This window comes from Ctenocephalides felis, unplaced genomic scaffold (assembly GCF_003426905.1).
Source record: "Ctenocephalides felis isolate EL2017-DRISC unplaced genomic scaffold, ASM342690v1 CF-g0.4_SCAFFOLD_03423, whole genome shotgun sequence".
NCBI classification, from domain to species: domain Eukaryota; kingdom Metazoa; phylum Arthropoda; class Insecta; order Siphonaptera; family Pulicidae; genus Ctenocephalides; species Ctenocephalides felis.
In genome coordinates, this window is record NW_020539577.1 from 4032 (window position 1) to 21246 (window position 17215).

General features: G+C 30.8%; 3 protein-coding genes across 3 annotated transcripts; 2 read left to right on the plus strand and 1 right to left on the minus strand.

The window, feature by feature from the left end:
• Positions 1-919: 919 nt before the first annotated feature.
• On the plus strand, positions 920-5501 carry LOC113382348 (tissue inhibitor of metalloproteinase-like). Its single transcript, XM_026620773.1, has 4 exons — positions 920-1043; positions 1944-2029; positions 2709-2930; positions 5126-5501. Exons 1-4 carry the CDS (start codon positions 920-922, stop codon positions 5330-5332), a joined length of 639 nt encoding a protein of 212 aa, XP_026476558.1. The 3' UTR covers positions 5333-5501.
• A 1008-nt stretch (positions 5502-6509) lies between these two features.
• LOC113382349 (synapsin-like) lies at positions 6510-10127 on the minus strand (the record flags this gene model as incomplete). The annotated part of the gene is made up of 7 exons (XM_026620774.1): positions 6510-6605; positions 7746-7850; positions 8272-8487; positions 8879-9036; positions 9117-9269; positions 9572-9747; positions 9943-10127. Coding segments are annotated over 7 exons (1089 nt in total), but the record flags the coding sequence as incomplete, so codon positions are not given.
• A 5808-nt stretch (positions 10128-15935) lies between these two features.
• Positions 15936-17185, plus strand: LOC113382351 (eukaryotic translation initiation factor 2D-like; the record flags this gene model as incomplete). The annotated part of the gene is made up of 5 exons (XM_026620775.1): positions 15936-16071; positions 16135-16448; positions 16623-16749; positions 16821-16911; positions 17014-17185. Coding segments are annotated over exons 1-5 (760 nt in total), but the record flags the coding sequence as incomplete, so codon positions are not given.
• Between the last annotated feature and the right edge of the window lie 30 nt (positions 17186-17215).

Genomic DNA, 17215 nt, shown 5'->3' on the forward strand with positions numbered 1-17215 from the left:
AATAATAATAATAACATGAATCCTTTTCATCTCTAATATCATTAATATTTTTTATAATATTTTAACGTAAGTAATTCCAGTATAAATTAAGAAGTCTAAATATCTTGCAAATGTGCGAATGTGCGTCGAGAATCGTCCGCGACGCGATTCCTGCAGAAGGCACAACGCAAAACGCATAACGCACATCGTACGGCTCACGGGCCCGGTGGGGCTCTGAAAATGAGGAAATGAATCAATTGCGATCATTGTTACTTGAACTCGAACACTCGAAGCAATGTTACAGATCGCGAGTTCAAAGAACATCTGAGCCAGATGTTTTACGACTATTGCTTTAAGCAAAAAAGAAAAAATAATAATATTCTGAATTGAATGAAATAAAGACACAATAATTAACAAAATACTTCTTGGCTAATAACTAGATCATAATGTCTAAATAAATTTCCGATCTACATATATAATTACTCTTCACACTAATTAGGGAGTGTCCATTAATTCGTGAGGTTTTTAGGGGGAGAGGAAATTCGACAAAAAATCACCAAATATCAATTGGGGGATATGTACCCTTATAATCTAATAAGGATTTTATGATGCATATTTATATATTTTAAATTTATAGTATAATTGCATCTAGAAGCGTAGCTATGATTTTAAAATCTTGGAGAGCATAGGACTTGCAAATATTGTATAATTTACAGAATATAAGTTATTATCAGTTATCACATACCTCTTGCAAATTATTCAAAGCCGTCCACGGGTAGTCTTCCAATGATATTTTTCAATGTTTCAGAATTTTATAAACGGCATGAAATGTTTCTTCGTATATTCGAAGAACGAAAATAGCGTTGAACGATTTTTGAAAATTTCGCGCAAATTAAATTTTTGTTTGAAAATTAAATGTTTAACTTTATTTCGTTTCAGGATGGGCCGATGGAGCCGATGTCTGTCAGCCCTGATTCTGGTTTTGGCGCTCGGGCCCTACAGTTCGGATGCGTGCTCCTGTATGCCGATGCATCCTCAGGAACAATTCTGCAAAGCCGACTACGGTAATAAAATAATCTGTTTTTATTCAAACAATTCAAAATTTGAAGAAGTTATCCACGAGATATAGAACTGTATAGAGATATAAAACTAATGAATAAATTTGAATTCGAAATCATCTCAAACACAAAAAATATGCAAGTAAGCAAAAAATTATCCACTTCTATTGAGAAATATCGGAAATGGAAATTGTGTAAGGTAGTTTGCTGTAAATTTCCGTTTAAAGAATGAACATTAGGGAAATATAACTAATAATGATTTAGTGTTTAAATTCCACTTAAACATGGTACGGTATTACCATGTTGGTTTTAAATGTAAATAATTTAACTTTTAGTTCAATGTTTATATATTGGTGCGGAACACAAAATTTAAAAAAAAGAAATTAAATGTTTCTTACGAGTATGACGTTCGATATCATTAGGTAGTTACAATAATTCATTCAAAATAAATTATTAAAAATGTTAATGAATAGGTTTTCTGCGGCAAATAATAAACATACAAAGTGGAGTAAAACACTTTTATAATAAGATTATAACAGCAAAAAAAATTTTTTTTGTATAACACGCAAACCGGTAATACGGCTGTTCATGAGCGTGACTCATAAATGCCACACAATGTGTTTACAAGTTTAATGCTAATAATATGTAAAAAATACAATAAAATTTGATATTTTTCAAGTAATGTAATTGTAAATAAATGAGAAATCTATAACACTTGGAACGTCTGTTGAGGATGAACACGGTATAATCTCATTTGAAATTTAAAGTAAACGGAAGAAAATATTTAAATAAGTTGTAACTATCATGTTTCATATATACCTATGTAATATTTTTGTTCTTGTTAATCTAAATTATATTAGCAATGGTAAATAATTTTTTTATTGATTAAAATATTTTATTTTTCAGTGATCGTGGCGCGGGTTATGAAAAGGCATTTCACCCATAGCAATGATCAAGTAGTTTACAAGCTCCAAATACTGCAAGAATACAAGGTGTGTACGTAAATCTAGTTTTATGTATCGTAAATATAAATTAATTCGTAATAGTATGAGTAGAGAACCGAAAAGCAAAAATCTATCTCATCGGCGCATCGACACCCAAGAAAGATAAATATGATCCAAGAGGATTGTGTAACAATTCAAGCTTGATTATATAAGATTTTGCAGAAAATCCACAAACCAGCATTTCTAAAAATGCAAGGCTTACTAGGAACTGGAAGTTAGGTTTAATGAACTTGTTGCGTTGCTATAAGAATGTTCTTACAATTAGAGGAGATGTTTGGAAATGGTTTTAATCTATTCGAAAGAACGAATATTGCACTAAGGGCAGATTAATGAATCAGTGAACGTTTACAAAGTTCTTGGAAACGTATCATCTTGCGTAAAATGATGTGAAAATTGCTCAAATTGTTGAGCAAGGCAATGTAGATTTTCCCAGGAGCACAATGATAACTATTTACAGTTTTTCTTCTCTTAGTGTGTTTTATTTGATATCGTTCATTCGCATATAGATCAGACTTCTCAGGAAACGAATCATGAATTAAAATTTTCTTCTTGATTGTAATCAACACTTTGGCATTAATATTTATTATTCCTTATCCATTTCATATTGTCATTACTTGTTTTTGTCATTGAAAAATATCGAGTGTTATTAACCGTGTTTATAATTCAGATGTCGGAGAAAGCTCCGCACTATTTGAAGTCCGGCCGATTGGTGAGCTCCAGCTCGGACAGTATGTGCGGTGTCCAGCTGCAGGTTGGCGAAACTTACGTGATTATGGGAAGGAACCGATCACTTCTGTCGTTGTGCGACTTCTATAGGCCTTATAGAAGTCTCACGACCGTCATGAAGCGAGGCATTCTAGGGATGTACGCGAAGGGCTGCCAATGTCCGGTAAGATCAACGATTTTTGTCGTTCCCTGCTCAGCATTGTTCTTCTTTTTGCACAATCCCATCCATTTATTAACATCGACCGAGAACAATTGAAAATTGAGAAATGCCTCATTGAGTTCTTATTCTATCTACCGTGAAAATGTAAATAAGATATCATTCCTTCAAATTAAAGCTGAGCATAACTCGCGTAAATAAAGTTGCATATATATATATATACTATTTACCATTTTGTTCAACTTACATATATCGTCATACTGAATAAGCAGTTTTGTTTATATGTTTTTATTATTCATCAATTTATTGCTTGCCTTTTTTGGGTCTTCTTTTCTCAGAGAAGATGAAGCTTTCATGAAATATAGCAGTTGAGATGTCCGTGTATTATGTTTCGTTGAAGTACAATTAATTTGCTTGATAATTTTTGGAGTTACAATTCGTTTTTTGTCTTTATCGTGAAATATATTGAAACATTCAATAATTTGTGATATAGACAACTTCATCTCAACTTCATTTTTCTTTGATACAGATCATCACTGACTGTCGAGAGTGAGAAATATATGTAGTGGAACGAAATGGAAATCGAAATTGAAAGCGCTATTTGTAATTAACATTTAGATGTTAATGAGTTTTAATTCCTAAGATAACGTTTATCAGAACGATAATAATAAGAACTCCCTATGCATTTAAATAGGTTACATCACATATGAAGATTACGAAATATTTTTATTACTTCCATATGTTTCGACTTATGATCCTATGTCATCTTCAGTAAACTGGAGTAACTCTAACTATCTTCAATCACCTATTCACAATTGTACAACCAACTGGTTGTTGTTAAGTAAATAATATAGATTGAATATTGAAAAGCAAGTTATGAGTATGACATGGTTGAATCACTGCCCATCCGAGACGAATCATTCGTCTGTAACCTATGAAAATAATTAAAATTCTTTTAAACATCTCTATTTTTTTTGACGTATTGCCTTAAAGAATTAAATTCACATATTTTAATAGCAAGTTATAAAAAATCTATGTGTATCATAACCACTTTTTTTAGTATAATTCTGAATTTGGTGTTGACATATGTATTGACAGAGTTTAATAATCGGGCATATCATCAATAAACGCCGTGAATTTCTTTGAAAATGTATTCTAAAATTCAAACGTTCCGGCTATAGTCCCAGCCTTCATTCATTAACTTCCCGTAGGGTAAGTTATAGTAATCGCAAAAAAATCGAAAATGAAAATTTTTGCATTTCTCGACGTTTCAAAGGTTTCTGAATATTTTGGCATACCTTAGAAAAAATGGATGTATGTGTGTGTGTGTGTGTGTGTGTGTGTGTGTGTGTGTGTGTGCGTGTGTGTGTATGTATGTGCGGATACAAATTTTCGTCGACGATTTCGGGAACACCGATCAACCGATTTGATTAATTCAAAAAACATTCGATTCGTATTGATAAGGAGACGTGCTGATTAGTTTTTGGCGAAGTCAGGTCTAGCCGTTCCGAAGATACGGGGCAAAAAGTGCCGAAAACGGTAACTCAGTTTTTAAGAGAACGGAGCGTCCGATTTTAATAATTCAAAAAACGTTTTACTTGTATTGACAAGGTGAAATACCGATCAAATTTTCATAAAGGCAGGTCTAGCGGTTTCGGAGATCTAATGAAAAAAGTAAAAAAAAATGCCATTTGGCGGTCAAAAATGATCATTAGACATATGCACATCAAATTATCAGATATTTTATAGAGATTTTAACAATAAGTATAATTTTGGTTTACATTCCTATGGGTTCCGTACCAATGTTTACGCGTTAGACGTCGACGCGGAGCTTACGCGGTTTGATATTTCGTCTTTATGCAGTTAAAGCAGTACGATTGCTTTGAAAAAAAGTTTAGATCTTTCAAAATATGTCAAAATAAAGAAAAAATTTTTTTTTCAAAAAAAAAAATTAAAAAAAAAAATTAAAAAAATTTTTTTTTTCAAAAAAAAGTAATTTTTTGTCTAATTGTTTGTCAAAAATCTTATTTTTTTTAAGTAATTTTTTTTCAAAAATGCTAATCGTTTTTAAAAAAATAATTTTTGGTACGGGAAGTTCCAGCAATTTGCCTTAGGGCACGATGCCTTAATTGCCTTAAGACAGAATTCCACTCACAGCTAGTTGGGACTAAAATGAAATGTTTAATTTGTTAATTCGTCAGATCAAGACCCTGATGCGCGCAACGAACGAGAGCAACCGCCTCGCCTTCGATTCGTGCAAGTGGAACTTCCTGAGCGGCAACTGCGAGGGCGACTATGGCATCTGCATTCGGCGCGAGGACCAAATCTCGGGACGGGTCACCTGCCACTGGCGACGAAATTCCTTCTATAAAAAGTGCAAGGCTCTTCAGAGCTATCCAGATCCGTGAACTACGTCTATCGAACGATAAATGATCAACTGGTAATTATAAATACTTCTTCATCGTGGGCAAGCAAAATATATTATTGAAAATCGAACCGGGGCTCAGTTGGAAGGTCTTTAGTTAAAGAGCCTTTATCGCAACAAAATTATTGGCGTATGTCGGTGGATTAAAATAAATTGTTTGCGTCAACATTTTATTCTTAAATCACATTTTATGTAAAATTCTGTAAAATTATGTAAAAAAAGTAAACCCTTTTATTTAAAATTTTTAACTTACTCGTTACACGTTGAGTTTATTTTACGGACAATTACGGACTCGGATTGATCCAAATGTAAAACCAGTTCATAGCTTTAAATTAAGTTATTTTTGGTTGCAACCATTCCCAAAAAATGAGGGTAATTACTTTAATTTTATTAAAATAAATTAAGTAATATATTAAATTTATTACAATAAGATTATAATTTATTTATATTTATATATGTTGGTGCGTGTGTAAATATATACATATATAATTATATATACATATATAATATATATATATATATGTGTGTGTGTATGTATGTGTGTGCGTAGTTTTCGAAACTGAACAATCGTTTCACATATGTTATAATTGATAAGTGCAAATTTGAAATACGAGAGTTCATTCTATGAGCATTCGTTTAAAATTTATTTTACAGACCTAAAAATGGCACAAAACGTGATTTCATTGTTATTATTATTATTTTAAATCTAGTATAAAGTTAAAATGTATGAGGCCAACAATTTCGTTTAATACAAAAAACTACATGATGAATTAATTATTTTAGAAATGTTTAATTAGTCTTTTGAATATCTCTTTAATCACCCATAGATAATATTTTTTTTAATTTATAGGCTTAATAAGCAACGTATGCAAATTATGAACATCTTTATTTATTTTAGAACCTTATATGGTTATTATAAAATAGTCTCTTTCCTATCATAATTTTCGTTTTATTAATCGCGGAAGTACGCCCTATTTTTCGTGTATGTTTAATTTTTTTAGAATATTTATATGGTTATATATTTATATATTTATATATTTATAAATTTATATATTTATATATTTATATGTATATGTAATTTTGTTATGGGATAAATGACCTTACCAAGAACCAAAGTGCTATCGCAGGAGTTTAATTTCTTGGAAATTAGCATAAGTTGCTTATTTTATATTAGCGTATGTACGATTCAGCGTTGAAACGTAATTTAATCTAAATTTCATAAAATGTAGTTGACTTTCATTGAAAGGTTTTTCAGACTATAAAATTATATCATTATATATTGTGAGAATATCCTAATATATAAAAAATAATATTGATTTATAATAATATTAATTCAAAGAAAATAATAATATTGTTGTTAGAAAATTGTTTATAGCTACTAATGATGGTATAATATGTTGAAACGAATAGAAAAATAAATTTTCTATAAAATCATTTCCTATTTTACTTGATGCTATTTATGACTTCTAAGAGTTTATTGATATACTGGATTTTTATTTAAATATAACTTTTATATAATTACATCAGTGATCATTTCGTTATTTTGAAGTCTCAATTTTAAAACTTGAATTGTGACTTGAACTAGCGAAAAAATATTCTTTTAGCGATTGATCGGCACGTGATTAGACTTCATCTATTAATAGTATATTGTGTTACACTTATTGCTTTTGTTAATTATTTTATATTATTAATTTAAGGTTAATTCTAATTATTGAACTATTCTTAAAGTACAAATATAAATTATATTGAAATTACAAGATGTGGTATAGCTTAAGTTAGAAAATGCTTAAATGTTATTATATTTGATCCATATAATAAAATATATTTATGATAAATTCTGGTAGAATATCATTTTGTAGCATTATTAATATTAATGGCTCGCCCGTAAGTAAGCGGTTAAGAGCTACGGGACTTGTTTCAGAGGTCCCGGGTTCGATAGCCACTTTGAGCAGCCTGTTGTCAGGCAACATTGACAACGATTTTCACTTGAAAATATAGATAGCAATATGTTTCCAAGTGAAAATAGCCCTCACCCGGCATTGCTGTACCATAGTCGCCCTATTACAGAAATTGTAATAATAATTTATCATACAGAGATGTGACAACTGTTTGGGTTGCCATCTGTCAAACAGTCTAGTATTAAGTCAAATCAGCAAAACAGCTTATAGGTTCAAAAATAATAAAAAAAAAAAAAAAAAAAAAATTAATGTCGTTAATATTAATGCAATTAAAAAAAATATAGCATATATTTGCAGACAAATACGTATTGATTGCATTTTCGGGCAAATGACGTTGTTGCATGCTGTATGGATTGTGACCAATATTTTTATATATACACATATATATATATATATATATATATATATATATATATGTGCAGTATAATATCGACTCACCATTTCGCGATGATTTGGGTAATAAGTTTGCTCGATCAGGGGAAAATTTTCACGTCCGAGGCGTCTTTGGAGTTGCATCAGGTGCGCGAAAACCCACGGCCGGTCCTGAAAATTAAATTTGGAACTGATATATTTTCATTCAAATAGTTTGACTTTAAGGAAAAATTCATACAACTGCATTTCAAATATTTACTTTTATAATTTATGATATTTAATGGAATATATTTATCGTAGAAGATTAATTTATCATTTAAATTAAATTATTATTAAGTTTTATTTCAGATGAAAGAAATTGGAAATTTTTATTAAAGTTTAAATGTCATAGTTTTGCAATTATGAACAAGTAAATAATCATTGCCTTATGTTTATCCCTTCAGTTCCAGAATCATTGAAGAATTATTTACAAAGCTGATTAACGACAATGTGAAACTATAATTTTGTGAGCGTTTCTTCAAAACAGTGACGTCTACTAATATTATTAATTTGTTAAAATGATGGATGTCATTTTCTCTTGGTCCCAACTAACCTGGAAGTTGTAGATGGAAGATAGCGAGTTGACGCTCGGAACGCCGCCGTATTTCAGACCGAGAAGAAGGCTGCGATTGTCCTCGGAGGCGTCGCGAAGATTTTGACGAATTAGAACGAAATCCGGCCTAAATGAACGCATCACCTTGGTACCGCTCCGATACACCGCCATCGAGACAGTGCATCCTTGCTCGCCGCTCGCGATCAACGAGAGTTCCTGGAATAAATAGTAAGGAAACATTTTATAATCATATTTGTATTAAGAGATGTAAACTCAACTATAAATTTTGATTTAAGGCTAGCTTCTTGAACTTTCTGATATATTCACTTCTTGTTCCATATCGCTGTTGTGACGTCGCAAAAATTACAAGCCATTATTGAGTAAATTTAAACTGTTGAATGAAAAATATGTTTTCACGCCCAAACATACACTCACACACATTTTTACTCTTGTTTTTTGCTACACGAAGAAAACATAAAATTAACAACTCGAATTTCTAGCCAAACTCTGTGACAAACGGATTTTCTTTATTTTTATTTTATTATATATAGTTATATATAAATGGATTTATATATAGTTACTAAATATATTTATATTTTATTTTCACCTTGAATTCTGCTTGCTCCACTCGAATATCATAATCATTATGTAGTTTTTTTCCACGGAAATACTTTGACCAATCCGTGTTCTGATCATCGATAACTAGTAAAGTAAAGGATCGATCTTTATTGAATGATGGTCTAGTTGCACTCTGAACAGCTGCGCCTGTAATAATTGAAATTAATTGCACGTCATTGAAATTGGCTCAAAAATGCAATTTCACCGATTGTTGTATTAAATATTACCTAAGATGGATGCACCTTGGTCTCGTGCCGCTCCTGTTAAACTTTGTACGCGTTGCAGCAGACTCTCACGACTCTTCGCCGGGCTACTTGGCGCGCTGGTGCCTCGTGGGGGACCTCTTAAGTTCAGAGACAATTCTCCGCCGCTTTGCTGGGCTATTATTTATAATAATATTCGTATTATTATAGCGTTTATTATAATATTATGGTAAATAGATGCTAGAATATTCTTGAAAATGTAAAGAAAATTTTGATATTAAATTTTGAATAAATTGTAAGCTATATTAGATAGTTATTGATGTTGTATAGTTATAAAATCATTTTATTATATTGTTGTTGCTTATTGTAATCATCGAACAGTGTTCAAACGAAGATCGAACAGAAATTACTCATTTTAAACCATGAATACAGATGCGATCATTATTGATGCTCGAACGATTTTGTGTGCTCGACCTGACCTTGGGCCGTGTTGGGATTCGGCGGTTGCGATGGCATCGGCTGGCTCTGCAGCGGAGGCGCCTGCTGACCCATCTTGGGTACGGGTTGGGCTCCGGGCGGAATCGGCTGTCCTGTGTAAGGGTCTACGACGGCATCGCCGTCGTCGCACTCTGAGGATAAATCCCCAGAGCTGAAGCTACAAAAATGAGTTGAGAAATATGTATATATAGTAATAAATACTAAAACTCAAATTGTCAGTATAAACTAATTTATAATAATTGTTTTTGAGTTAAATAACTGACAATAGATGATAAATATAGTTGATATCAACAAAATAATCATTTGTAAATATTTCAAAATATGATTTTATAGACACTTTTAGAATTCTTACCGCCTTTTCAAGTAATTGACATTATTGGTGAATGAGTTGCGGAAGCTTGAGAATGACAGCGCTGGGCCGGGCGGCTCCGCTGGTTGACAGATGCGACCGCACCCGCTTCGGGAAATATTGAGGCCGGAATAGGCGATTGCAGGAAGACTTTCTGTCACTAGTCGAGAGCGGTTACCTTTGGTTACCAATATCCGTTAATTAAGTCGAATCGTAGACCTTAACAGGCTTGACGCAATTATTCCGCGAAGATGCAGGCAGTCAAATTCAATCGGGAGACAGTAAGAATTTACAGGATAATTGCAGCTAGTAACTGAAAATTAGAAGATGATTGAAATATTATTGATAATGTTTTTTTCCTTTCTACATCGTTCCATTCTTGATGTGTTTCTATGTACTTAAACTTTATATATTTACTTCTTTAAAATTCTTCTAGCAGCATAGATTTTTACAAACTACATATAGTAATGCTTATATAAACAGCACAATTCTTTTGAATGCACGCGAGTTGCGAGTGTACTGGTTTTGTACATACTATAAAAAATCATTATTTTTTTCATTAAAATCACATTTCGTAAATTTTCATAGTGGCTTCGCCTTAGAATATTTTAACTTTTGTCCTTTGACCTCTACCGGAATAATTTTGTTGAATGCTTTCTCGTAAGCACGCACACAACTCGAATGAATAATATTCAGAACATTGAGAGCAATCTGAATTGGAATCTTTACCAGATATCGATCGGCCAAGGCAATGTGTTTACAGATCATATTATTGAAGGTACTGTTATTTTAGGAAATTGATTTTCCAGGATCGGAATTTTTTGTGGAAGAGGTTTCGAGAAAGTCTTTTTGCAGCTTAACGACTTTAAAATGCTTAGTCGACACTATATGCATATGGAAAAACTATTAAGTACTGATTGCTATTAATAATATAGGCAATATAGTGAACATGGTTATTCTATTTATGAATGTAATATATAATTGTGTATATGTATATATAGTAAGAATGGAGGTTTAGTTGCTGCGATGTGTAAAGGCAACAGTGAATACTACAACATTATTTGATACATTTATTCAAAGTAGATACGAGAATATTCTACAAGAAATTGAATAAAATGATATCTTTGAAATAAAATATTTTGTAATAATGTTCTATCTAAAATATTCCGTAGCTAAAAATACTTTCTTTGGAGGCCATGTAGACATCGAAAGTAGCGAGTAGAATGGGAAGAACATATTGATAGAAAACTCAAAAGGAGAAATAGACAACTGTGAAGTGGACGTAGCGAGATTGAGCCAGTTTAGATGGCAGAAACAGGATGAAATCACATCGGCCAGTTAACTGGCCGCAGAAACAATCTCATGATCACAAACATGTAGTTCGAGAAGTCGAAGAAAACGATGTAAACGTGGAAGGACATTTAGCCTTTTGCAGGGGCTGCTATCAACTCTGATAGAGTAATTATAATTTGAAAGCAGAGATGGAATCTGGAGAAGTAATAAATTTGAAAGGCGAGAGAGTTAGAGATAAAAGATAATCAAAAGATTATGAAAAATGATTAGACAAAATACATTTCTCAAATTTATGTAATATAACATCGACAAGTTATTGGAATTTACATCTACTTATAATAAATTATTCACATTTCATGCAATTGCCTTGGTGCATATTGGTCCAATATATTAATTTTCAATTGTTTTAAATTTATTAACCTAATTTTCTAAATTGATGTAAGTTGTGACGATGCGTGGTACATATATCATATTTTGCAAAATATTATATAAAAATATACGGAACTCTATCTTTAGAATTTTTTAATCAGAACAAAATTAAAATTCATCGAAATTCAAGAATTTAAAGATGTGATATCTATAATTCTTGTATGTATAAGTATTAACTTATATTTTCAAATTTTCTGTATTTTTTTCAAGAAAAATCGTAACAGACTGACTAATAATTAATAATTCAAAATATTTTGTATATTCAAAATTTAAAGAGCAAGACATTAAAATTAAATTAAATTTATTTTATGTTTATAGTTATTTATATAACTTGATTTTCATATTTAACGTTTATTAGGAATGTTAGAGTACCCAAAATTTAGAAACCGTTTTAATTAATTCAAAACTAGAAATATTTCTTTGTGAGATACCACGCTTAGGTATAACCAAGTTATTATAAAGATATATCATTTGGAAATGTGTTCATTATCTTTAGCAAAGAAAGCTCACATTGCAATATGTAGTTAAGTCACACAAAATGTTACAATTAAAAAAGTTACAAAATTCTTGTTGATTCTACTCGACTATTTTTAAAGTTTTAGGCATCTCCAAATTATGAGTATTAAGTTAATTGCAATAACTTTCTTAATTCATTTATAGTGAAAATTTTATTTCAAAATGCCTGACTACGCATGATTGCGACCATTAAATCGTTTTAATTGTTAGTAATAATCCAGGGCGTAGGCATCTATGGGATTGTAAAGTTTTGTTTAAAGCAAAGCGTATTCAACAAAAATAATATTTAAGAAAACTGTTGTTGCTTAAAAACGTTATAATTGAGTTCATAAATTGCCTTCTTGCCGGTTGCAAATATAAAGAAATTAAAAAAAATACAAAAATAAACAGTAATATTTAAATGAATATATTTAAATTACCTGTAGAACAACTAAATATATGGCGATTTTTGTTTTCTCTTTCTATTCATAATTTATCCATGTGCATGTTGATCAATGGTTACGTAACGCTCTAAAGTATAGAATTTTAACGCCTTAAAACGTTGGAAAATATAAATAAAAAATGTTATTACTTATTTTTTTGTAATAGTTTAATTATGAACATTTAATAATAATCATAATTGTTAAATAATTACGGAATTATACTTTACAATAACGTTAAAAAAAAGAATGTTACATGAATAGTTTAGTACTTTTGTAAAATAATTATTGATAATTCTATTAATTAAATATAATTAATTCGTATTGGTATTTTTAAAAATATAGAATCTTATAATAATCGAATTATTTATATTCTACATGCAGTTTCTAAATATGCATAAAAAATGTACTACAATCGATTTGAAAAAAAAGCCAGATTTTATCACGTTATTGTTACTGTAGAGTAAATTATCAATACCTGTTAAACAAAAAAAGCTTCCATAACTGTTGCGCCAAGTTTCTATGAAAACATACCTTATTTAAATTTCACAAGAAGCTTATCGACATCAGTTGCACTAAAAGAAACAGTATAATTGCACAAAAACATACCGCACTTTCGTCACATTCAGGAATCAATAGCACAGCAATGAATGAAACTTTAATATTTTAGCAAGTAGTATATTTCGTTTGTTTTACAATTGTATTTGCACTATAACCCTGTGTGAATTTGTTGCGTATTGTGGAAATTTCGGTGCGTATGAAATAAATGCGTAAGTTAGTATGTTGATTTGAATACTTACTGGAAATACAACGCCCGTCGTCCGATACAAATGATGGAAGTACAATGCCTGTGCTACGACTGACCTATGGTTGGTGTTGGAGTTCGCGTAGATGCTCAGGGGGTGCTACGCTATGGCTACGCTACGTGTGGAGCGCGTGCGAACCGACAGCACAGTAGAGCACAGTACAGCACAGCACTCGCGCCACGCTGATCGATCGATACGATTATCGCACTAGTGCACACTTTCACCGATGTCGGCCGTTGCTCCAACTTGTAATGTAACTATACATTTCAGTATTTCAGTTACGGTAGAGTATGACCGATGCGAAAATTTTGATTATATACCAACAACGGTTCGGATATATCATCAATTTAAAAGCTACGATGCGGTATTGCAATATATTTGATAGTAAAGTATAATATAGAAATGATTAGTTAGCATCAATACGGCGTCTACTTCCTTTTAATGGTAATTAAATGTAATGAGTCCATTAAGAAATGATCGATAGGTTCCGTTTCGGATAAAGGTGGCTAACCGGCGTGGTGCCGCATGTCGCGCGTAGTCGCACGGCGGCACTTTCCCGGCGCCTGCGTTGCTACACTTACTCTATTGATCGACTTTATTCAACTCTATAGTAAATCAATGATGCAATTGCAGACATTCGCCACCAGATTTTCGGTACGAATGTATGAATGTATGAATGTTCTTTTTCGAAATCGTCATTGCAGATACATTGTTCACCTTTGAGCCCTTACTAGAATGATGTTGAATTTGTCATTCACAGTCCACACTTGTAGTAAATAACTACAATCATGAAGGGACTTGTCCTCTCATGGATAGAAGTTCAATAAAATAAAACCTATAAACCAAAGGTTTATTTTATTTTTATTTGAACAGTAATCAAAACTTAAGTGGACTATGTTATTACTTTGTTATATTTCTATGACGAATTTTATTATAACAATTTTTGTAATAGTGATGATTTTTTTTATTGATGCGGCAATGCCGGATAAGAGCTATTTTACTTGGAAACATATTGCTGTGTCGGTTCCAAGTGAAAACCGATGTAAGTACTGCTTGACATCAGGCTTTCTGAAGTGGGTATCGCACCTGGGACCTCTGATTCAAATTTCATAGCTCTAATCACTAATCTACGAGCGACCCCAAACCAAACTTTGATTTCAAAAATCACCTAATCACACTAATTGTACAGATATTAAACATAAAACTGAAACTATAGAACTATATCGTTATCAAAATGTCATGTTCCAAAATTTAACAACAAAATTGTACAATTTTTAAATATATTTGAAACTTCTATATATATATATATATATATATATATATATATATATATTAATTTTTAAATATATTTTGAAACTTCTATATATATATATATATATATATATATATATATATATTGTGATAAGGTTTTTCAGCCACAGGTCGAAAAAATAAAAACAGAACGTAAATATAAAATCTTCTTTAATACGTTTCGAGCTATTGTACTAGCTCATCATGATTCAGCAAACCAGTTTAAAATTATTTTATACAAAATTTGACAATTCAATAAAAATAATATAATATAATATAAAATGATTTTAAACTGGTTTGCTGAATGATGAGCTAGTACAATAGCTCGAAACGTATTAAAGAAGATTTTATATTTACGTTCTGTTTTTATTTTTTCGACTTGTGGCTGAAAAACCTTATCACAATATGTTTCAAAGTCGAAATAAACAAAATCATATATATATATATATATATATATATATATATATATATTGATGATCTAAAAGCTTCCTTTTGTAAACTTAATATAAATTAAAAAACTGGATCCATTAAATTAAAAAAAGTAACTGCATCCATTCGACTATTACAAAAACTTCAAAATTATATTTCTTTTTTCACTGCACAACACAACTCATATAGAAAAAACACAAAAATCATAAGATTTGAACAAAACACGGGTTTAACATCAAATTTATAAAATAGAATATTGAGTCTTGAATAGAATTTGAGTCTTTTATATCCATGTTTTAGCCATGTTTTTTAACCTTTGCATGCAATGAAATAGTTGATTATTTAGTTTACTTATTCGTGTTTTTTTCTGGTGTTGCTCTTATTTTAAAACAATGCTTCTTCAAATGTCCTTTGTGAGCGAAATGTTCTTTTATTTCACTTTCCATGCAATGAAAATAGTTAATTAATTAAATATTTGTGTTATATATGTATTATGAATGAGTTCGTTCATATTTGATTTAAATATATTCGGTATGATGCCGTCAAAGTGGTACTACATAAAATATAAAAGTAGATCTTGAAGTGCGGTACAGCGCACAGTTCAAAGCATACAGTATCACCAATCTAGAGAAATCTTAATCTATTTAGAGAGTGCTTATTTTATTTATCTGTGAGAGTATGTTACCCTAAACCCTAGACCCTAGACCCTAGACCATAATAGGTTAATAGGTTTATATTGTCTTATATTGTTTTATATATGTCTAGGGGTTTAATGTTACCATAAAAGGATGACAGTTGGTTTTTGATTATTTTTTAAATGTTTTTTTTTGCAATTGAGGTTAAGTTGATTTTGCCCTTTTCATGAAATAAAATTCAGTGATATTACCAATAACAATGTTTAATAAATCTGTCAAAGTGAAATCAAACAATCAAGTGAAAGCCTCTGAGAGGTATGATTTGAAATTATTCAAAAATGTTTTACATAAACGTCTGACAATTCCATTGATTTCCAGGAAAAATATCAAAGCCAAAGTCCATTCGTGTTTTCCTGATATCAGCGAAGTTGATTTAAACATTTTATTGCCAAACAAACCAATTAATGTTTTAAAAGTTCTCACTCACAATTCTGTTGATGTTATTGTTTACGCTGTAGAGAAACGTGTTGTATTTTTTGAAATAGAAAAGGTTCTTTACCCGTCTATTTATACACTATGGAAACATCCAGATATTTTACTTTCGTTCACTACTCACGTTCCGGTGCTTTCTAAGTTGATGCAGGGTGCTGATTTGATGATTCCTGGAGTTGTCTTGCCTGAGAATATTGAAGGTATAATAAAAAATGATAATGATAATATGAATGCAATGATTCGATTCTTAATATGTATGAAGAAATAATGTACATGGTTGACTAATTATACATCAAAATTATATTTAGCATGTTCTTATGTAATATTGTTCTGTATGTAGCAGAGGAATAAATGAATAATGTTTTTTTTTGTAGGTCCAGCAGCATGGGGTAAATTTGAGAAGGACCAAATAGTTTCTATAAATTTAACCAATAATAAAGCATCAATAGCAGTGGGCAAAACATGTCATTCTAGTATGGATATGTATATGGCTGCTGGCAGGTTAGTTTTATATGCAACATTATTTATATAAATTACATAGAATAAAATACTAATATTATTATCGTTTTTAGAGGTCGATGCATTGAAATTATTCATGTATTAGGAGATGAATTATGTAGTTTGTTAGCGCCTGCAATACCTACTCCAGATTTAGGGCACCAGGTCTAAAGTGTGAAATACTGATGTACAAAATGTTTGTGTTTATTTTTATTTAACTTTTATATATTACGTAAGTTGTATACATATATATAATTTTTCTTTCAGATAATTTTAGACAATATTAATCTTTCTACTGATAATCCAACAGAAAACAATATTGAAAATATTGCTCTTGTAGAAGCAAGTACGTCTGAACAGTGTGAATCTAAACATATGTCATCGGCTGATGTAGATGCATTATTAAGATATACATTTCTCAAATGTCTGAATACCGAAGGCAAAAAATTAACATTACCCATGTTGACAA

Coding starts and splice junctions, on each gene's coding strand:
- LOC113382348 (XM_026620773.1), top strand. CDS start 920: ATGGGCCGATGGAGCCGATGTCTGTCAGCCCTGATTCTGGTTTTGGCG. Junction 1,044..1,943: donor ATTCTGCAAAGCCGACTACG/GTAATAAAATAA, acceptor TTTATTTTTCAG/TGATCGTGGCGCGGGTTATG. Junction 2,931..5,125: donor CGAAGGGCTGCCAATGTCCG/GTAAGATCAACG, acceptor TTAATTCGTCAG/ATCAAGACCCTGATGCGCGC.